This window comes from Labeo rohita, chromosome 25, assembly GCF_022985175.1.
Source record: "Labeo rohita strain BAU-BD-2019 chromosome 25, IGBB_LRoh.1.0, whole genome shotgun sequence".
NCBI classification, from domain to species: domain Eukaryota; kingdom Metazoa; phylum Chordata; class Actinopteri; order Cypriniformes; family Cyprinidae; genus Labeo; species Labeo rohita.
The window spans coordinates 6731637-6754889 of record NC_066893.1 but is presented as its reverse complement, the minus strand read 5'-3'; the positions used below and the strand labels follow the sequence as shown (position 1 = coordinate 6754889).

The 23253-nt window shown below is 36.3% G+C and overlaps 1 protein-coding gene across 4 annotated transcripts in view; it reads left to right on the top strand.

Moving 5' to 3' along the window:
- banp (BTG3 associated nuclear protein) overlaps window positions 1-23253 on the top strand; it is a 73705-nt gene that overhangs the window by 42702 nt on the left and 7750 nt on the right. For 3 of the 4 annotated variants that reach the window (XR_007825813.1, XM_051100159.1, XM_051100158.1), the window contains exon 12: window positions 16158-16298. Coding sequence is in view for 3 of the 4 variants with exons in the window: in XM_051100159.1 (XP_050956116.1) it covers window positions 16158-16298 (141 nt within the window). In the remaining variant the exon portion in view is untranslated. Of the gene's footprint in view, window positions 1-16157; window positions 16299-19170; window positions 19232-23253 lie in introns of all 4 variants that reach the window. The other variant, XM_051100160.1, reaches the window with a different exon arrangement.

Below are 23253 nucleotides of genomic sequence, written 5' to 3'. Positions count from 1 at the left end.
TTACATTGCCATCTACTGGCCTGGCATACATAATACAGCATTTTAAGTTAACAGTGTTGTCTATACATTTTCATTTTTAGCACACCATTGTTGTGTAAACGTGCCCTGAGTTAGCATTTGAGTCAGCCTGACAAATCCTTTACTGCGTTTTCTGTTAGAATCTGTGGTGAGTTTAGCATGATAACATGCATGGTCATGTTAACGTGTTTGGTTTTGGCAGAATATTTGTAAGAACCGAGATTTGCGACTGCCAATATATTATTAGACATGCTGCAGTGCTCATGTAAGAAATTCTGTTGCTGCACATATAACATTTATAAAATAACCCCTATATACAGCATAGATGAAATCACACCGTAGCAGATCTAGAAAGGTGGAGCTGGGGAGGTGGAGGGTTTCTGAAGGGAGCGTTAGCTGAGTATTTAAATGTTGATCAGCAAGCTCACTGGCTGCTGATATGAAAAGAACTAATCAGCTGTGAGCAATAATGTGATTATATCAGACTGAGTTAGAACCTCCTGCGCCATATAGATTTTCATGACAGAACTTTGTATTTGGGGCCCGTCCACATGGACGCATTTAGCTGTATACGGTTTTTTATTATAATTTTATTTAGTACTGACCTGAATAAGATATTTCACATAAAAGATGTCTACATATAGTCCACAAGCGAGAGTAATCGTTGAATTTATAAAAAATGACCTTGTTCAAAAGTTTACATACACTTGATTCTTAATACTGTGTTGTTACATAAATGATCCACAGCTGTGTTTTTTGTTTAGTGATAGTTGTTCATGAGTCCCTTGTTTATCCTGAACAGTTAAACTGCCTGCTGTTCTTCAGAAAAATCCTCCAGGTCCTGAAAATTCTTTTTGTGTATTTGACTGTATGATTTTGAGATCCATCTTTTTGTACAGAGGACAGCTGAGGGACTCATATGCTACTATTACAGAAGGTTCAAACACTCACTGATGCTTCAGAGGGAAACACAATGCATTAAGAGCCGGGGGTGAAAACTGAATAAAGATGTTTAAATATCATATTTATTTTCATTTAGTACAGCCCTTCTGAAGCTACAGAAGATACTTGCATGTTTCCCAGAAGACAAAATAAGTTACATTTACCCTGATCTTCAAATTCGAAAAGTTTTGGAGCATCGATGAGTGTTTTAACCTTCTGTAATAGTTGCATATGAGTCCCTCAGTTGTCCTCATTGTGAAAAGATGGATCTCAAAACCATACAGTCATTGTTGGAAAGGGTTCAAATACACAAAAATGATGAAAAACCAAAAAATGTGTGGGGCCTGAAGGATTTTTCTGAACAGTTTAGGACAAACAAGGGACTCATGAACAACTATCACTAAACCAAAAAAAACCCAGCTGTGGATCATTCAGATAACAACACAGTATTAGGCAGCAAGTGTATGTAAACTTTTGAAAGGGGTCATTTTTATAAATTCTACCTATTCTAACTATTATTTTCTTGTGTGGACTATATGTAAACATATTTTATGTGAAATATCTTATTCAGGTCAGTAGAAAATAAAAAATAACATGTATTTTGTATGATCCCACTTATTTTGGTAAAATAATGAACATTGTACAGATTCTGCAAGGTGTATGTAAACTTTTGACTTTGTCTGTAAATAGCAATTAAACTTTCTAGTTTGGGTCCAGTGCTTTAAAATGGATATTGGAACTGAACCTGAATCTAATCGAATCTGGAAATGAGTACAAAACCAAACCCTAGCAGCTTGTTGGTACCTTGAAACAGTTTTTTGTCAATGAAAACTTAATAATAAAATGCACCATTAGCAGCACCAAATGGAAGTCCAGCCCCAAACTCAAACCACTGGTCAAGTCTGAAGTTGGCATGTTGGACCGCTCAAACAAACAGTGCTGCATTTACATAGTAAGCTTTTTGGCACTATCTGCACATCTGAAATTGTGCACTACAGATTCAGGCTGCACCAGAACCAGACCCAATGAAGACTTATTCTAAGCCTGCTTATTCAAACAAATGTAAAAAGAGTGAGCAAAGACTACCGTGATCTGTTTCTAATCGGCTTTTTTGGATTAGCAGTTTTATTGAATTTGGACGAGACAAAAATGAGCTCAGGAGTTTGAATATTCACAAGTGTGTTTTTCCCTCTGTAAATGTGTATATTTATATTGGTATGTATGCAATTATGCCCATTTGCGATCCAGACCTTTAAGTTTCCTCTATCTCGGTATTGAAACCAGATGTGTGCAGAACTAGCATCCGTTAAGTACCTGCTATAGGATCTAAATTCTCTAGGATTTAACTTTGTTGTCACAACCTTGAGGCTTTAGTCCCAATACAAGCTTCTAAATGAATTTACCCTTTTTACCTCTGTTGGAACAAGTATTTTCCTTAGGTATAAAACAAAATATGCTAAATAAAATGCTCCAAGGCTTTTTGCGATCCCAGTGATCGTTGTGTCCTAATGGACCGGATTGTATTTCACAGTATTGCCTGTCTTGGGTCGTGATAGCAGAGTTTTGGACGCTAATGTGGACATGGCAGGGATTCAGAGGTAAATCCCTTGGTAGAAGAGAAGTTCTCATTGAGCTGCTGCAGTGTTGTCGTTTGAGTACACCAATCACATTTCTTGACTGTCCTTATTGACACGACAAATCGTCTTCGTGAGAATCTCACCTCTTGTTTTACCGCCAGTTGGATGCAGTGAAAACATCTGATGAACAAGATGCAATAAAATCATCAAGTCATCAGAATTTATGTTGCTGTGAGATGCTTTCCATTGAAAACGTGGAGGAAAAACACGAAGGCGGGACTGGACTGTGCGTCTCCTCACAGAGGTTGTTTCAAGGTCATGCTGATATTTTACAAGATATTTTACAACGCATGGAGTGATATGCCGTAGCCTGTCAAATCAGCTGTATAATTAGAAACATAATGAAGACAACATGAAGAAAAGACTTGACATTTTGACACTAACTTCACTGTTATTTCTTTGTTCCCGAGAACAAGCGTCACAGCTCGGCTCATCTGCGCGTTGATACGTTTGTTGTAAAATAGAGTTATTTATGTCATTCTGTCTGCTCTTTGAATCAGGAGACTTATAGATGTGTGTCTGTTGTATGAATTGCACAGGGTCTGTTTAATCCCTTTCCTTGGATATGCTGTAAAAGATGGGTTTGGCTTGAGAAGCAGTATCTCAATCTTCCACAGGGGTCATATTTAAGGTTGTTGTTAGCGATTTGAGCATTAGGATGTCAAGCTAATTTATCTTGAAGATATTTTGTTCTTGTTTCCCTTCAATCCAGCTTGACATCAAACCATTAGTTTGAGAAACGGCAAAGCTTTACTTAAATTGCGGTTTAAAGGGTTGGTTCACCTAAAAATGAAAATTCTGCCATTAATTACTCACCCTCATGTCGTTCCAAACCTGTAAGACCTTCGTTCATCTTTGGAACACATATTTAGATATTTTTGATGAAATCTGAAAGCTTTCTGACCCTGCATAGACAACAAAGCAACTACCACGTTCAAGGCCTAGAAAGGTAGGACATCTCTACGAGAATACTTTTTGTGCGCAAAGACAACGAAAATTTGGTCATGGAAGTCAATCTTGTACAATGTGTTATGATTAAACCAATAGTAAAGATATTGTAAAACTATACTTTACTTCCTAGCCATCTTCAGTGCCTTTGTTTAAACATCTTTCTGAGATTGTTTCCCTTGTTCCCAAGCATTCTTTGTTTCTTCTAAGCTTGCTTTCTTCATGCCATCCATCCAGATTTCCTTACCTTCCTTTGAAGCTTCTTTCCAGACTACTTCAGAGATTCCTCACCTTCCTACTGAGCTGCTTTTTCTCCAAGCCTCAAGCTTTTTCAAGTTTTTTGGTCTCAAGTTTCCTTTAAAGCATCCTTCCATTTAAGCTTCCTTCCTAACTACTTCAGAGGTTCCTTCCAGACTTAGCTCATCTTCCTTGCTTCAAAGCTTCCTCACATTTCTACTGAGCTTCCTTCCCTCTAAACTTCATTTCGGTCTCAAGTTTCCTTCAAAGCATCCTTCCATTTAAGCTTCCTTCCTAACTTCTTCAGAGGTTCCTTCCAAACTTTCCTTATCTTCCTTTCTTCAAAGCTTCCTCACATTTCTGCTGAGCTTCCTTCCCTCTGAACAACTTTTCTGTCTCAAGTTTCCTTGTAAGCATCCTTTCTTTTAAGCTTCCTTCCAAACTTCTTTAGAGCTTCCTCATATTACGACCAAGCTCCCTTCCCTTCAAGCTTCTATTCTGTCTCAAGTTTCCTTCAAAGGATCCTTCCTTCGAGCTTTCTTCCAGACTTCCTTAAGTTCCTTTCTTCAAAGCTTCCTCACATTTCTGCGGAGCTTCCTTCCCTCTGAGCTTCTTTTCGGTCTCAAGTTTCCTTCAGAGCATACCTTCTTTTGAGATTCTACTGAGCTTACTTCCCTCCAAGCTTCTTTTTTTTCCTCAAGTTTCCTTCAAAGAATCCTTTTTAAAGCTTCGTTCCAAACATCTTCAAAGCTTCCTCAACTTCCTGCTCAGCTTCTTTCCCTCCATGCTTCTTTTCTGTCTCAAGCTTCTTTAAGAACTTCTTCAGAGCTTCCTCAACTTACTGTTGAGCTTCCTTCCCTTCAAGCTTCTATTCTGTCTCAAGTTTCCTTCAAAGGATCCTTCCTTTGAGCTTCCTTCCAAACCTCCTCAGAGCTTCCTCACTTTCCTACTGAGCTTCCTTCTCTGCAATCTTCTTTTCTGTCTCAAGTTTCCTTCAAAGCATCCTTTCTTTTGAGCTTCCTTCAGATCTTCCTCACCTTCCAACTGAGTTTCATTTCCTCCAAGCTTCTTTTCTGTCTCGAGTTTCCTTCAAAGCAGAACTTCTTTTGAGATTCCTTCCAAAATTTTCATTATCCTCCTTTCTTCAAAGCTTTCTCACATTTCTACTGAGCTTCCTTCCTTCCACGCTTCTTTTCTGTGTTGAGTTTCCTTCAAAGCATCCTTTTTTTTGAGCTTCTTTGCAAACTTCCTCACCTTCATTTCTTCAAAGCTTCCTCACCCTTCCTTCTGAGCTTGTCTTCCTCCAAGCTTATTTTCAGTCTCAAGTTTCCTTCTAAGCAGACCTTCTTTTGAGCTTCCTTCCAAACTTTCCTCATCCTCCTTACTTAAAAGCTTTCTACTGAGCTTCCTTCCTTCCAAGCTTCTTTTCTGTTAAATTTCCTTCAAAGCATCCTTCATTTTGAGCTTTCTTCCAAACTTTCTTCTGAACATTGTTCCTGCCATCTAGTCTTCCTTCCTGCCACGAGCTTCATTCCCTTTGAGCTTCTTTTGAGGTTCCTTCATTTATTTTAAACTTCCATCCTACCTTCTAAGCTTCTTCACCTTCCGAGCTTCTTTTCTGTCAAGTTTCCTTTAAAGGATCCTTTCTTTTGAGCTTCTTTTCAAACTTCCTTACCTTAATTTCTTCAAAGCTTCCTCACCCTTCCTTCTGAGCTACTTTTCATCCGAACCTCTTTTCTGTCTCAAATTTCCTTCAAAGCAAACTTTCTTTTGAGCTTCCTTCCAGACTTTCCTTATCCTCCTTTACTCAAAGCTTTCTTACATTTCTACTGAGCTTCTTTCCTATCAAGCTTCTTTTCCGTCTCAAGTTTCCTTCAGAGCATCCTTCACTTTGAGCTTCCTTCCAAACGTTCTAATTTTCCTTCTGAACATCGTTCCTGCCTTCTAGTCTTCTTTCCTGCCACAAGCTTCTTTCCCTTTTAGCTTTTTTTGAAGTTCCTTCATTTATTGAACTTCCATCCTACCTTCTAAGCTTCTTCACTTTCCTACTAAGCTTTCTTCCTTCCAAGCTTGTTTTCTGTGTCAAGTTTCCTTCAAAGCATTCTTTCTTTTGAGCTTCTTTGCAAACCTCCTTCTTCAAAGCTTCCTCACCCTAGCCTCTTTTCTGTCTCAAATTTCCTTCAAAGCAAACCTTCTTTTGAGCTTCCTTCCAGACTTTCCTTATCCTCCTTTACTCAAAGCTTTCTTACATTTCTACTGAGCTTCCTTCTGTGTTAAATTTCCTTCATTTCAAGCTTTCTTCCAAACTTTCTTCTGAACATCATTCCTGCCTTCTAGTCTTCCTTCCTGCCACAAGCTTCTTTCCCTTTGAGCTTCTTTAGAGGTTCCTTCATTTATTTCAAACTTCCTTCCTACCTTCTAAGCTTCTTCATCTTCTTACTGAGCTTTCTTCCTTCTTTTCAAGCTTGCTTTCAATACCTTCTTTTCTCCTTTCAAACATCTTTTACCAAACGCTTACATATCAGTAAGTCAGTCGTTCAGAACCAATGGGTGATGTCAAATGTTACAAATTAAAAACGTTACCAACATTTGTGATGACTAAGCTAAACCCCGCATTGCTTCAACATTACTAAGCGCATAACACGTGTGGAGGTCTACATTGGGCAAAACGAGCGGCCACGTGATTGTTAAATGAAGCACATGGAATAGCATTATGAGCATTTCGTGATGACTGAGCTAACCCCGTATTGCTTCAACATTAGTGATGTCATGCAATGCCTAATTATTTGGAACTGAATATCCACTAAAAATTATATACACTTCCAAGGCATTGGTGTGGATACAGTACTGTTGACAGTGGCAGCCCTCCAAATTTGACTTTTAAAATACAAAGTTTAAGGTTTAAGAAGATATTAAATGACGGCACCACCCGCACAAGCCTACTACTGTTTCATATAAGACTAGCTTGTTTGTTTAATGTAGCAACCACACACTCATCAAACAGGAATTAGCCATTGAGCTCAAATGTTGGCAGATGTCCTCATTAGATAGCGTTCGGTTTTGGAGTAAAAAATAAACTTTTGGATACAAATTTAGACCCGTCTTTACTGTACAACCGTTTTTATTCTGAATTTGTGTGTCTGTTGGTGGGAGGTTTTGCAGCAGAAGTGATGTAGGACTCTCAGATGGCTTTAGGAGTTCACTCAGTTTGTCCAACGTCCTGTTGGCCCTCTTTCTTTCTTTCTGTCTGTGTCTTTCTCTCTCTCAGAACAGTTAGGCCGTCACATCTGTCCTGGCTTAGGCCGCTCCAGATGCACAAGTTGTTGGACTCGTGTAGAAATTGGGCGGAAGTGTTTACCTTTCCAAAGAGACTTTTTTTCCCCTCGTATTGTCAACTCTTGAGGGTATGAGGGAACTGTACATGTTGCTGGGAAGCTGACCTCTTTCACAACACAGTTATTGAACCGCACCGGTTTCTTCTTTCAAAAACCTGCATTACGAATTGTAGAGAAGCATCCAGATTTCATCAAGCTTATGAAGTGATTTTCATACTGTCTTCATCATTTATAGCTAGTCGAGAATTGCATGCAAAAAAAATGGAGTTTGGGAAAAACGGCGTGTTTGCACAGTTGGTTGTTATGTTTCAGCAAGGCCCCAAACTAAATGTTTTTTGCATTAAACTGCTGTTGTTTTGTTCCTCGTTGTCTTTGCTCCAGTTCCTCAATGTGTTTGCTGTCCTACTCTGCTGCTGAAAGCATTACTACATAAGAGAAAGATTTATTCTTGGTCCTTTTTTTTTCTTGTTTGCTTTTAGTCCCATCAACCCAAGCTGACAGCGGATCCCGACTCGCTCTGCCAGATTTTAAACCCTTTGTTTGGCAGCTGGCCTTTATAGAGATAGCAGATTTGAAGTTTGGCTGTTTTCAAAAGCAACCCGGCTGGGCACGAGGGTAGGTTAGCTCATGGAGACCCTTGAGAAAAGGGCACGATCCATTTCAGGTTCAAATGTGAATTCAATCCAGCCATGAGCGAGAAGGCAAACAACTGGCTCGGTTATTTACTCCGCTTCCTCGGAGAGTTTGATTTACTCGCTAATGACAAACAGAACACAGATAACTAATGTCTCAAACGAGGCCTTTCATTTCTGTCAAAGTCAGCAGACCTCATGCGAACACACCGGTTCGCATTGTGTCATCATGCTCTGGATTTCACCTTTTTCTGGCCAAGATTGGTGACACATCAGCCTCGCAACGATTCGGCAAGACTTGTAGTAACTTTTGGATGACATTTGGTATCTCCAATGCATGTTTTGAATTAGCCTTACTTTATTTGATTGTGTTGGAACCACGTTCCTATGCTCTCCCGTTCGGCGACGGAGCAAACAGTCTTCTTGAGAACAGTTGCGAGGCCGGAAGTCGAGCGATGAGAACAGGTTTTCATTCCTATCCATTTTCACACCATTATAAAACTCTCATTGTGTTAGGTTGCACAGCTGAGCATACAAACAAAGTCACTTGGAGTTTTAAAATTCCTATAGTTGTTGCTTTGACAAGTAATATTCAATGGGTAAATCCCCAAAACGTCCTTTTTAATGCGGAAAAAGTACATTTCCTTCTTTTACGAGGCCTGACGGATGCTTTCAAAATGTCATTTGGATGTTCACCGAGCGACACGCTTTATTTTAATTGTTTTCATGATGGTCTGCATGAGAAAGTATCCAAGTTTTAAGTTGGTGCCTCCTGTGTGTGTCTTCGCAGTTTTCTGGTTCAGATAAATGATGGAATGAGAAATGGGAAATGTAAAAAGACGTCCCTCAGCTGTGAATTACTCTTGTTCCCAATAACTTCAGATGTTTGTGTGTGCATATCTCCGTGCTTGTGCATGTGTTTGTGTTTAAGACCTGCTGGGCCTTCCTTCGGTTGTTCTCATGCTAGTCCTTGTTTACCCGAGTAAATGGGTCAGTGACACACAAGTGTCCGTGATAAAGAAAATGGTTTAATGAGGTTTTGAAATTTTATTTTTTTATATATCATTTTCAAGCAACTTTTATACCATTTCGTGCGGTGTAGCCATCAAGTAAAAAATGATGAAAAGTAATAATGAAAAATAATATTTTCCTTGCACCTTTAACACAAGTGAGTGTAAACAATTATTATTTTCCAATTTTTTATTTTTTTTTTTAATTTTAAGGTAAAAAGTGTTTTTCAAAAATTGCATCAATTATTCAGAAATATCCATAGGTTTTTTGGGAGCCACACCCCATGACATTTTACTAACCAACCTTACCTTGTCATAAAAAATGATCTGTAATAAGAGACTTATTGACACAGTTATGAGGGTTTGCAGAGGTCCTCTCTATGAAATTATTTCCTGTTTTTTGTATCATTTATTTGTATTTTTATTTTTTTGTATTTTATTTGGTTTTGATTTATTCTTGTTTTGTTTTTGTTTTTTGTTTTTTTATTTTTTCATTCCTTTTTATCTTTGTTTGCTTTAGTTTATGTTTATGTTTTGCAGTTGTTGTTTTTTTTTGTATTTGTTTTGTCCCTTTGTTTGGTTTAGTTTTTTTGTTTAGTTTTGGTTAGTTCGTTTTTGTTTTTGTTCTTTTTTTCTTTGGTTTGTTTTGGTTTGCTTTGTTTTTATTTTGTATAGTTTTCTCCCTTTAGTTTGGTTCAGTTTTGTTTAGTTTTAGTTTAGTCTTAGTTTAGTCTTAGTCTTAGTCTTCTTTTCTATTTATTTTTGTTTTGTTTTATTTATTTATTTATTTTTTATTTTTTTGCTTTGGTTTGTTGTTTTTCTTTTGTTTAGTTTTAGTTGAGTTTTGTTTTGTTTTTGTTTTTTGTTTTAATTTCATTTCTTTTTGCTTTGTTTTATGTTTTGCATGTTTTTTACTTTGGTTTAGTTTTATTTGTTTTTTATTTTGGTTCGGTTTTGGTTTGTTTAGTTTTAGTTTATTTCTTTGGTTCTGGTTTTGTTTGATTTGTTTTGGTTTGCTTTGGTTTTTGTTTTGTGTAATTTATTCACCTTTGTTTTAGTTCAGTTTTGCTTTGGTTTGTTTTGTTTATGTTTTGTATCCCCCCCTTGATTTTGGTTTGGTTTAGTTTTTTGTTTGTTTGTTCTTTGTTTTGTTTCTGTTTTGGTTTGTATATGTTTTTTTGCTTTTGGTTTTGTTTGTTTTGGTTTTGTTCAGTATTAGTTTAGTTCTTTTGTTATTTTTTTTTTTTACTTTTTTTGCATCATTTGATCTGTTTTGGTTTGTATAGTTTTTTTTGTTTTTGGTTTTGTTTAGTTTTAGTTTAGTTTATTTGTTTGGTTTTATTGTTTCATGGTTGTAAATCACACCATGTAACTTTTCAAGATTTCAGGATTTTAAAGGGGTCATATTATGCTCTTTTACAAAGTCTTGATTTTGTTTTGGGGGTGTACTAGAACATGCTTTCATGCTTGGTGGTTTGATAAATGCATTATTTTTCACATAATTTACATTACAATACCTTTCCCCCAGCCTGGTACAAATGGCTCGATAAGTTCCGGGTTTAATGAAGGCCCGCATTCTGAAAAAAAGAAATGTGTTGTGATTGGTTAGCTGTCCCACTGCGTTGCGATTGGCGAACAGCTTTGTTTCAGTACTGTAAGGAGCCATGCGTTGTAGTTCTTGAAAAGGGATTTTTTTAAAAACGAAATATGGAGTGGAGTGGACTTTGACATTTGTAACTTTGTAGATCTTTTTTTATGCCCAAACACAGCACACACTGACTAAAATTCAAAAAGTGAAAAAGCATAATAGGACCCCTTTAAGACTTTTTTTTTAAAATGAGGCTTTTTCCATCATCATGATAGCAGGACCCCCATTTTAAAATGTACAAGAAATGTTCATCATACAAGCGCTGTATTCAAGCCACTGTATGTCTGAATTGCATTTTTGACTATAGTTTCTTCCCATTTAAACCAACCCAACATCAAACACTCTAATTATTACCCCATGATTTGACTGCCAGCATCGTCTTCTATCCGAAAGAAGGAGTCGTTGTGGCGAAATTGGCATCTTTTCTCCATACCGTCGGAGACATGGTGGGCATTGCATGGGTTCTGTACGACCTCTAAGCATGCCACTGACTCACAACTTCAAAGTCATCGTCTGCGCCTGATTCCGGGGTGGGGGCAGAGGCGAACTGGATCTGAAATTGGGGTTATTGTGGGCTTTTTGTGCTGCGCAGCAGATTTTCTTTCTCCTAATTAGGAGTGCATGGCAGTTCTGTTCCCGCTCGGGGAGACTGAGATTTGATTGTTTATGCCCACACTGGCGCTCAAGACAAACAGGAGAGGTGTCACCACGTGGAGTCGCCGAAGAGCTAAAACGATTAACGATGAGTGTTTAGTCTGAAGTTCACGTTTCATTTAAATTCGATCCCACATGGCCTGTTTTTAAACGAACGCTGTGCATGTGGAAACGGTCAACTGCTGCAGTCGAGAAATTACTGACTCACAGTTCAGGTTGAAGACTAGCGCCAGTAATTGAAGAGAAGCCGGGGGATTCAAACCAATTGTGACCACATCAGAGCGCCTTTAGTGGTCAAATGATGTGTAATCAATGATGTGTTCAGGCTTGCTTTGTGGCATTCGAACACGATGTGTGAGAGTATACGATCATATGTGTTTTTGCTTTTATGTGCTTGTTTTGTGATGACTTGGCACGGGATGGAGATGTGTTTGCGAGCACTCAGCTGGAAACTAGGCTTTCCATCGGGCTGTTATGATGAGCCTTTGGATGTGTCACACATGCAGAATCAGTTTCACGTGCGTAAGGAAATGCAGTAAATCCCTGGCTTGATTTGAATTAGGTTTGCAACACTGTTTAAATGCCAGATCAAAATTTCAGACTTGGCAATCAAGCAAGAGCATTCAAGCTGTCAGTTTTATATCACATAGTTTTGCACTTTTTAATCCTGAAACAGCAAGTAGACGGTTGCTTAATGACTCGCGGCAAACAAAATGCATTCTGGCGTTCGTGATTGGCCTGTTACTATGAAAATGGAAAAATTTCCTCCCTTTGGCTACGTCCAAATCGCTGTCATATTGTGTTGAATTTGATGAAGAACCTACTTCTTGACATATTGATAAAAACACAGCCTCAGCTTCAGTTGCTGTATGGGAAAGCAAAGTGTCCCAAAGTTGCACACTTCAGAATCCAGCAGATGTTGAACGTCATCCAGATGTTGTTCGCCTACTGTATTGTAAATACTTGGTACTGGTCTTCCTACTTATTTGACAGTGTTTGCATTGTATGCAAGGATGGACTTTTGAACTTCCTGATAATGAAGAGCTAAAAAACAGGTGCACATTAGTGGGGCTTATGACAGGCATTGCATAAGCTATAGAATGAGTGGAAACATTAGCAGATTAAAATATAAACTGTGAGAAATTAAGTTTTGTTTAAACAGTGAGATGATGGATACGCTAATGAAAGTTAGAAAGGAGCAATCAGTATGGATTGAAGGAAGGAAGAAAGCAGTAATAGTTTCAGAAAGGAAAGCTCAATGATTCATTTACGCAAGGTATTGGAACATACTTAGATAATCACGGATGCGAATCATTTCCATATTAAAATCAAATTATAATCAGTATCTCACCTTCCACTCATAAATAAAATTTGGAGGAAAAATTGATCCAAGCAGCAGCTTTTGAGAAAAACCAGCATTTAGTGGAAAACACAAAAAATGATTGCATTTTTTCCTACAATCAAAAAGCTCTGCAAAATTAAATATTATAAAAAAAGATGGTTGTAATTTCCAGGTGTAGAGGAAAAAAAGAAAATAAATAAGAATGTAATTAAGAATAAATTAAGAAAAGTCATAGAAACTTACGTAACTAACTATTTTTTACATTAAAAACATATTTTTGACAAAATATCCAAGGCATTTCAACAAAACAAACATTTTCTGAAAAAAAAAAAAACCACAGTGATCAGAATGAGAGAACAATAACCACTGTAGCACGAAAGAAGATTACAACTAAAGTGTTTGGAGGAATACAGCTGTCAGAAATTAGTAAGAAGTGTAGAGGTCTTTGCTTTGCTTTGACTGCAACAGGAGACTACACATAGTTTCTCATGTGATCTCGGTCCACTTTTCTTCCACTCTCTTCCATAGTTTGGTAACTGTAGTGAGATTTTTTTTAATCAGGTTTAGATCAGGACTTGGGACTGGCCATTTCATTATTTCAGCGATTTTAGCTTCTTAGCTTTCTGCTGATGAGAGGCTTGGTCACTGCAGAATGCACTTTCAGTTAGGGTTGGGTATCGAAAATCGATTCTGATTCCAGAATCGGATACTTAAGGTCAGGAATCGAATACTTCTTATGAAATTAAAATTTCGATTCTGCCTATCGAGTAGAATGAAACAGTTTCACAGTCTTTTCAACCTTACATTTCATTATTTCTGTGTTACAAACATTCAAATAATCACAGAAGTACTGGGATAAAAGTTCGTAGTCTGGATATAAACTCTGATATGTACGGTAGAGATCAAAATAGAGTAAATCATCCTTTTGAAAGTTAATTTGACAATCCAAATAATGTTAAAGATTTATCGATTACGTTGTTATGCCAGTAGATGGCGAAAGTGGGCTTTTAATAATGTATTTGTCTTTGATCATTCATTCAAAAACACTGATTCATCCAGTAATGAACCAAGTAAATCTTGAGTGAGTCACTGAATCATTTACTTAAATTAGGCCTACATGTGATTTAGTTTGGTTGTCTAATGTTTTTTTTCTTCAGAATCGTAATCACAACTTCTATTTTTAAAAAAAACAACAACAACAACGCAATTTATCCGGAATCACGCAGCTCTATTTTGCAAACAGCTCTTAAGTGAATCTTGTTTTTATGTAACCTGTTGATTTTTTGTTCATGGTATTCAGCTGCAGAATAAATAGAATAAGTATGCTTCATATAATCTTTTATTCACATTGGAATCGAAACTGGGAATTGAAAAGAATCAGAATCGATAATCGGAATCGGAAACGGAATTGATAATATTCTAACGATACCATACCATTCTAACGATACCATAGTATTCAGTCCGAGTTCTCTTAAACGAGCGAGGACAGATCCTTACACTGTTCAGCACTAAACTAGCTAGCAATTCCAGCTGCTGTGTTGAACCCTTTCCCGCAGTGTCTCTGCATTATCCTGTGAGTGAATTAGTGTCATTGCAAAGCTGCATATTCGAGAAATCACAGATTTGGAACAACAAACTTCCGGGGCCAGCGTGAAAGACACTCGGGACAGTTGACAAATTAGTGATGTCCAGATCTGTTCCGGACATGCACACAAACTGCATGCAATCATTTTTGAAAATGTCATGTGTGTGGAAATATTACAAACTCTTTAAACATCCATTAACAGAGGCCAGAGACGCTGAAGATGAATGCAAATAAGGGAAAAATACTGTAGCAGGCAGAGCAAGATCATGGTTCACAATGTGCAAAGTATTATCCTAAATATTGAAACGGGGGTTTAAATGAATGTGTCTCTGAGGGGAACTGACTATTTTAAGAAAAGTTTTCATGCAGGGAAGTTATGAAATTTGGTGCACAGATAGAGAACAGTCTTAATATTAACCATTGCAAATTTGAAGTCTCTAACTCAAGCTCTCTAGCGCCACCAAATTTGCCCTCATATTTCTGCTAATAACTTTTGAACCGTGAGGTCTAGAAGCAAAATTCTTTTTTCTTCTGATTCCTTCGCTCATAATTATTATTAATAAATAATAATTTTAAATAATACATTTACAAGATTTTCACAATTTTTAATATTTAAAAAAATCTACTTTTTCGAACTCGCCCTAGACGGTTTGTCCGATTTTCACCAAAGTTGGCTCAGATCATTTTCAGACAATTCTGGCAAAAAGTTATCAAAAGCTTTTTGATATACCAAACCATTTTCGTAAAACGTGTTGGCGAATTTGACGAAATTCATACAAAAATGGACATGAGGCTATATCTTCACAATGCTTTAGCAGATTCATACCAAACTTGGTACATTTTATACCAAGCCTGACCTGAGGCCACATGAGTAGTTTCAGCTCAATGCCACCTACTTGTCAAAAGATATAAGCATTTGACATTTCTGATTATATTTTCTAATCAGCTTGACCAAAAATCATACGAGTGATCTCGTTAGATTTGGAGTAGCATACCAAATCAAACAATACCATATTTTCCTATGTCAGCCTTTTTGAGCGTGGTCCATTTTGAATTATGTAGTAAAAAGCTGTAGTAAAATGCTGTATCTTTCAAACGCTTTTATGTATTGTTATGAACCTTGTAGAATCGCTTGCGAGGAAGTTATGAAATTTGGCACACGGATAAAGGACAGTCTCATAATTAACGACAGCAAATTTGGAGTTTCTAACTTAAACTCTCTAGCGCCACCAACAGGGCAAAAATAACGTTTGAACCATAAGGTCTTTTTTTTTTTTTGTTCTGATTCCTTGGCTCATATCGAATCGAATGCATACAGAAAATTTACGTTTTTATGGTCAAGATTTTTCACAATTTTACAATTTTCCGAAATATCTACTTTTTCGAACTCGTCCTAGACGGTTTGTCCAATTTTCACCAAAATTGGCTCAGATCATCTTCAGACCATGCTGGCAAAAACTTATACCAAACCATTTTTGTACAGCATGCTAATAAATTTGACGAAAATATGAGAACTCTGCTCTTTACTGAGTAACTAATTAATTAATTAAGTTTTTTGTTATTTTAATAAATTTTAATTCATTTTTCACATATAGCTTTATTTTTTTCAATTTTAGTAATTTTAGTACCTTCAGTTAGTTGGCAACATGTAATTTAATTTCAATTTTTTTTTTTTTTTTAATACTTAAGCTTCTCATTTAATACATTATTTCAGCATTATTTTAATTTTTGTTTTTTAGTTAACAATAACCACACTGATGCATGTCTTTCAAGATAAAAGAAAATCATTTCAAAAGTAACCACATACCCAGAAAGTGCATTTGAACCAGAAAATGATGTGGAGCTCATCTGGTTGTTTTGATTCTTCATATGAAGAATATTTGTGCTGGTAATTTAGTGAGAAGCTTGCAGTGCATTTTACTGTCTGACTCCAATTTGACAGTCACACCGCTCACATGTAAGACAGCATTAGTCACCGAAATTAGTCATATTGTCACTTAGGAATGATTCTTACTACAACTATGTAGCCTTGTTGGGAAATTGAGCAGTTGTGTTGTGTCTAGAGTGCTTTCCCACAGATAAATAAGCAATCTGCATGCTTTGACCTAGTTGTTTTCCTAAATGTTAGCATAGTGCTAATATTTCTCATTTTTCCCATCTATTTCTTAGGTTCTAAGAGGACCACAACTCATCGCAGTGGCGTCGACCGACGGGACCGGCGGGGTTGACGCATCCCCTCTTCAGGGTAACGATATTCAGGTGCAATACGTCCAGCTGGGAACGGTGACCGACCACACGGGCGCAGTACAAGTGAGATAAGCCAAAAACACACTCGCACACAAACACAACTTACTGTAATAACGATTTTATCAATGTCAGCATTATCTCTGGCACACAGCCGTTTTGTTTCAGTGTTTTCTGTCTCAAAACGACCACCAGCGTCGCACAGGTGTCACAAGTGTGCGATGAATGCACCAATCTGGTCTGTGGTTGGCAGCAATTCTGCGCCAGCGCCGCTGGGCGGCATAATGACCAATATGTGTGATCAAATTCGCTCTCACACCATGTGTTCTTACTAGAAACCATAGGCAGTGATTTTAACCTGCTCTCCACTCTCACTTTGGGCTAATCAGCAACCCAGATCAGTTTGTTTTTCCTGGGTATAATAAATAACCTTTAGCTGTCCTTTTCCTCCCTGTCTGTTTGCTCATTTTTATCCATCTTTTCCATCTCATGCTCTACATCAAGTTCTCAACATGCTCCTTGATGTGTGTTTTTTACTCTAATCACTTCCCCATGGTGCCGCTACAGCGTTTCAGAGCCGCTATATGGCGTGCACGCATATTCAAACACATTTAGAGGTTCGACAGTCATTACAGGTCACCACATTTCCCCAGCTGCTCTCACGTGTTTGATTCATGTGAGGCTTCAAACTAGGGTTGAGGAGCACGGGCGCGATTTGACTTGCATACTTGACATCTGCTTTCACGTTTCAGTCTTCATAAAAAAAAAAAAAAACAGAACAATCAGTGTTAAATCTTGTGGTGTGAAATTAGTGGGTCAGATTTTGGTTGGGAAAGTTTTTGTGGCCAGACTAAAATCTGTGACAGTAAAATGATTTAAATTAAAGGAGTAGTTCACCCAAAAAATGAAAGTATGCTGAAAATTTACTCACCCTCCTCAGGCTGTCCATGATGTAGCTGAGGTTGTTTGTTCATCAAAACAAATATGGAGAAATTTAGCATTGCATCACTTGCTCACCAATGGATGCTCTGCAGTGAATGGGTGCCGTCAGAATGAGAGTCCAAACAGCTGATAAAAATATCACAATAATACACAAATAATCCACACTTGTGAAAAGAAAAGCTGCATGTTTGCACCATTAAGACATTTCTAGCTTCAAACCATTACTTCCATTTAAAAATCCATTACGAAATGGTTCCAAGCCATTTCGTAAATGTTTTACAGTTTTAGAAACAGGATTTATATTGTCATGGAAATCCTGGAAATCAGAGACAAAAAATTTAATAAATTAAAATTGATTCAAATTATAAAATTAAATAAATTACTAAAATCTCATGAAAAATCATGTATTTTTTTAGTTCAGCTCTTACATATTTAGTTGTATAGAAAAATTAGTAATACTTTACAAAAAGGTTCATTAGTTAACATTAGATAACATGAACTACTAATGTTAATGGTGATTTCAGCATTTACTAATGCATTATTAAAATCACAAGTTGTGTTTGTTAACATTAGTTGATAGACTGTGAACTAACATGAACTAACAATGAACAACTGGATTTTTATTAACTAAAATTAACAAAGATGAATAAATAGTGTAATAAATGTATTGTTCATTGTTTGTTCATGTTTGATAATACATTAATATTAACAAATGGCATTTTATTGTAAAGGGTTACCGAAAAATTAGTAGCTTTAAAATATCACGATGATCATATATAATGAACAATGTAGTGTATCAATAAAAAAAAAGAATGAAAAATGACTGGGAAAAAATCATAGAAGGTCTTTATTCAAAATGCATTGGAACTCTTAAATTTTAAGTTTGGACTGTTACAGTTTGATGTGTTTTTGTCATTTTGCATATTATTGTTGAATAAAACTGACTAAAACGAAATACATATAATGACAATGACTAAATTAAAGGGAGAGTTCACCCAAAAATGAATATTCTTACCCTCACGTCGTTCCACACCTGTAAGACCTTTGTTCATCTTCAGAACATAAATTAAGATATTTTTGATGCATTCCAAGAGCGTTCTGACATCAGTGGAAACATAAAAGAAGAAATAGTTGAATAAAGTCATTATTTTTTTATTTATTTGCGCACAAAAAGTATTCTCATAGCTTCATAACAATTACAGTTAAAGCACTGATGTCACATGGACTATTTTAATGGGGTCCGATTATGCTTTTTCACTTTTTGAATTTTAGTCAGTGTGTGGTGTGTATCTTTGGGCATAAAAAAGATCTACGAAGTTACAAATCTTAAAGTCCACTCCAAAGGGAGATATTTTGTTTTTAAAAAATCTCTTTTCAAGAAATACAACGAACAGCTCCTTTGGACTACAGCGCTTTGTTTTCCGCATGCAACGATGTCACAGTGTGGCTCATTAGAATACCATGAAAAAAAATCCCGCCTACGGAAATTTGAATTTTTGGAGGTAGGGTAGGGAAGAGGTGGGTGATTAGCCCACCTCTTTAGCGATGTAGTGCGGAGAGCCGCTTCAACGAGCCGCAGCGTGGCGGGTATAAACACAAGCATTGACTAAAGTGGCTGCTTCAGAGCAGGTGAAGGTGTATATGACTACCTTCTTTCAGACGAATGCAGTCGGAATTATATTACAAATGATCCTGGGACCCACAAGCATTAGAATGGCATAGACGGGTGTTTCTCCTCATCAGTCCAAAACAAGTCAATAAAGTGCATCCATCCATAATAAAAAGTGCCTCACACGGCTCTGGGGGGTCTCCTGTAGTGAATCGATGCGTTTTTATAAGAAAAATATCCGTATTTAAAACATAAGAATCACTTTAATCTAGCTTGCGCTAACTGCTTTGGCAAGGGGCGTTGCAGGATGGAAACACCGTCTTAAGCTGTTCGCCAGTCGCAACGCAGTGGGACAGCTAACCAATCACAACACATTTCGTTTTTCAGATGGCGGGCCTTCATTAAACCCGGAGCTAATCGAGCCATTTGTACCAGGCTGGGGAGAAAGGTACTGTAATAATGTAATTATGTGAAAAATAATGCTTTTTTTAAACCACCAAGCACAGGAGCATGTTCTAGTACACCCCCAAAACAAAATCAAGACTTTCTAAAAGAGCATAATAGGATCCCATAATAGCATTCACTCACCCCCTTATTGTCCAAGATGTTCATGTCTCTTTCTTTCTTCAGTCGTAAAGAAATTTTGTTTTTTGAAGGTAAACATTTCAGAATTTTTCTCCATATAATAGGCTTCAGTGGTGCCCATGAGTTTGAACTTCCAAAAGGTAGTTTAAATGCAGCTTCAAATGGCTCTAAACGATCCCAGCTGAGGGATGTTTTCCTCAAAAAACACTTACGACTGAAGAAAGAAAGACATGAACATCTTAGATGACAAGGGGGTGATTACATCATCTGTGAATTTGTGTTGTGAAGATGAACAAAGTTGTTATGGGTTTAGAACGACATGAGGGTGAGTAATAAATGACAGAATTTTCATTTTTGACTAAACTATCCCTTTAAAATATTTTCACTGAAACTAAAAACTGTGAAAATCAACAATGAGAACATCAAGCATTTCAAAGCCCTTTGTTGTGACCGTCCCTCAAACACTCCACACACACTTGTGTCACTAGCACGCACCCCCAGTATGGCTTTTGTGAGCGAGGGAATGCAAGCTATTTGGTAACGGGGAGGAGGACGAGGCCTTTACCACAGCTACCCTTTAAAGTGGTTAGGCTGGTACAACAAAAACCTCTTTAGACCTTTGGGCGCTTATGGTTTAAATAGTCTTAAAGGGCATTTCCTGCTTAAAATCTGTACTTTTTTCAATTTGCCTTGTTAATACACTATTCTGGTCTCATAGTGCTCAATTCATCATCGCACGATATTTTGAAAAGGAATAAAAAGTCATATTTCATGAAAATTACACAAGTTGCTCCGCCTCTGAAACGACTTTCCTTTACCGATGACATCACCAAGACCTCTTATCTCTCAGCCCCTCCCCCTTCTCTATACTGTGCTATAAACAAAGCCTGTAAAAACAAACAAATGTTCTCTCTTTGAAGTAATTTCTTTCATCGGATGTGTTGTACTGGGCCAAATTCGTTGTGCAGCTTGTTATCTGAGTGACCTGCATCTTTCTTTTCCCTCTCTCACGGATACACACACTTGCGTTTTGGCCGACCTTCAAATATGTAGTGTCTCCTCTACGGCTGTTACCAAACCCCGGAAAGCTGGTTGTGGGAACGGCTTGATGATTGCCTTCTGTACCGACACCCCATCAGAGGGTCTTAGATTTACCTCTAGCCTCACTCGTTGCTTTCCTTGGTGGTCTGGACTCTTTCCAAATTGGCTCTGCAACTATACTGTACACTTCAAAGCTGTTGGAAAGTTGCTAATGGGCTTTGATGCTCAAGCGCCGCATGTGCGACATTTGACGCAATCGAGCGAGTAAATCTCTGGGAATCGATTAGAGATTACGGGCGTTTTGTGACAGACCACCTGTCAGTGTGACACGGGGATAAAATAAACAGCTGTCAGAGGAAATGAATATGGATTATGGCATGAGCTCACTTAGTAGAGGAGCTGTGCTGAAGTTAGCGAACAGAAAAACTACCTGCTGTTTTTGGAAGGTGATTTGGTGGGAAATTTGTTTATATCTTGCTCTGTCTAGTTTTTTTTTTTTTTTTGAATTATTTAAATTAATGTTTTTACAGGGGTCATCAGATGCTAAGTTCACTTTTTCATGTTGTTTGAACATTGTGTGTTGGCAGTGTATGTGCAAATCTACCCTATAATGATAAAAATCCATGCAGTGGTTTTTAATTAATCTGTAAAAATAATATTCCCTTTTTCAAATCGAGCCATTCTCAGATGCCTGTTAGTGTGGCGTCACACCCGCAGAGGCCGCTCCCACGATAGTTGATTGACATGAGCGTCTTACCTCAGATCAGCTGTAACAGTCTGACCTCCATGTTTTGAATGTGCTAGTTAGCAAGTTTAACGGCTAAACACGGCTAAATGCGGCTAAAGTAAACAGGCTTGTCACTCCACAGAGCGAAGAGAGGGGCGGGGCGGGCAGAGCTCATTAACATTTAAAGCAGCCTCGACCAAAATAGGATGATTTTTGCAGAGCTGATTTTGTCAAGGTAAAAAGGGTGCTGTTTTACACAACCATTGAGAATTTTTAACCAAAGTATGTTATAGACTTTTCATTAAGACCATAAAGAATCATATCAGCTTGTGGAAAATGGGCATCCGATGACCCCTTTAATATATTATTTAATGATTATTATTACTTTTTTAATCTAGCTCTTTTTTTTTATTAATATTTAAAATAAAATTTTCTTTTAAAAAGTAAAATATCACGTAAAAATAATAATAATAATAATAATTAAAATATTTCCTGAGCAGTTTCAAATAGTCGCAGCTGTGATTTGATTTTTCATTCATTTCTTCTATCATAGCCACACCCACAGTGAAACTTTGTAGCCACGCCCACAGTGAGATCCTATTGGTCCAACTTCCTTCCCACAGAGCTGTGTATTAATGATCAAATATAATCTGATTGGCTGTGATTGTTGTGTTGTGTAGCTTTTTATATGTAAAACCTGAACACTTGTACATGTTTAGTCAAAGCTGCATTTGAAAAACGTAAATTGAAAATAAATAAAAAAATATATAAAAATAAACAAATAAGTAAGTAAATAAATCTATATTATATAGCTATCAAGGACAAAAATTGAATCTTACGATTACAAAAAAAAATCTAAGAACGTTCGTGAACACTGGAAAAATTAAATAAAAAAATGAATGAATAGCTAACTAAATAAATAAATACATATTTCATAAGTGAATTTTAAGTGGGTATTAGGGATTAAAAAATCAAATATAATGGTTACAAAAAAATAAATAAAAACATAAGAACATTAGTGGACATCAGAAAAATTCAAGTAAATTTAAATAAATAAATAAATAAATAAACAAATAAATTACTTTATAAGTGAGTTTTAGGTAGATATCAGGGACAAAAATTGAATCTAATGATTACAAAAAAATAAAAACATAAGAATGTTAGTGGATGTTGGAAAATTCAAGTAAATTAAAATGAATGAATGAATAAATAAATAAACAGACAAAATAAATAAATGCTTTAAGTGAATTTTAAGTAGCCATCAAGGACAAAAATCTAAATGGTTACAAAACATAAATAAAAATGTAAGAGTGTTAGTGGACATCAGGAAAAAATCAAATAAATTATTATTTTTTTTTTTTAAATAAATAAATAAATGCTTTAAGTGAGCTTTAAATAGATATCAGTGACAAAAATGGAATCTAATGATTACAACAAAAAAATAAATAAAAACAAAAGAACGTTAGAAAAATTCAAGTAAATTACTTGTAAAATTTACTTATAAAATTTTTTTATGTGGATATGAGGGACAAAAATCAAATCTAATGGTTACAAAAAAATAAATGAAAACATAAGAACGTTAGTGGATGTCAAGAAAAATCAAATAAATGGAAATAAACAAATAAATAAATACATACATACTTTAAGTGAATTTTAAGTAGATATCATCGACAAAAATGAATATGATTACAAAAATAAATAAAAACATTATTAATAAATGTTTTGTGGATATCAGGGACAAAAGTGGAATTTAATAATCACAAAAAAATAAATAAAAACATAAGAAGGTCGGAAAAATTCATGTAAATTTAAATAAATTACATAAATTAATAGAATTTTAAGTATATCATGGACAAAAATAAAATATAATGATTACAAAAACAAAAACAATAAAAGAAACAAACACAAGAACATTTGTGGAACTAAGGACAAAAATCAAGTATAAAGTTTAAATAAATAAATAAACTGATTATTAAGTGGACATCAGGGACAAAAATAAAAAATGATAATATTTATAAAAAATAAATATTTATACATGTATTTTAAGAACATAAAAGCGTTAGTGGACGATGGGAAAATTCAAGTAAATAAACATAAATTGATTAATAAATAAATGA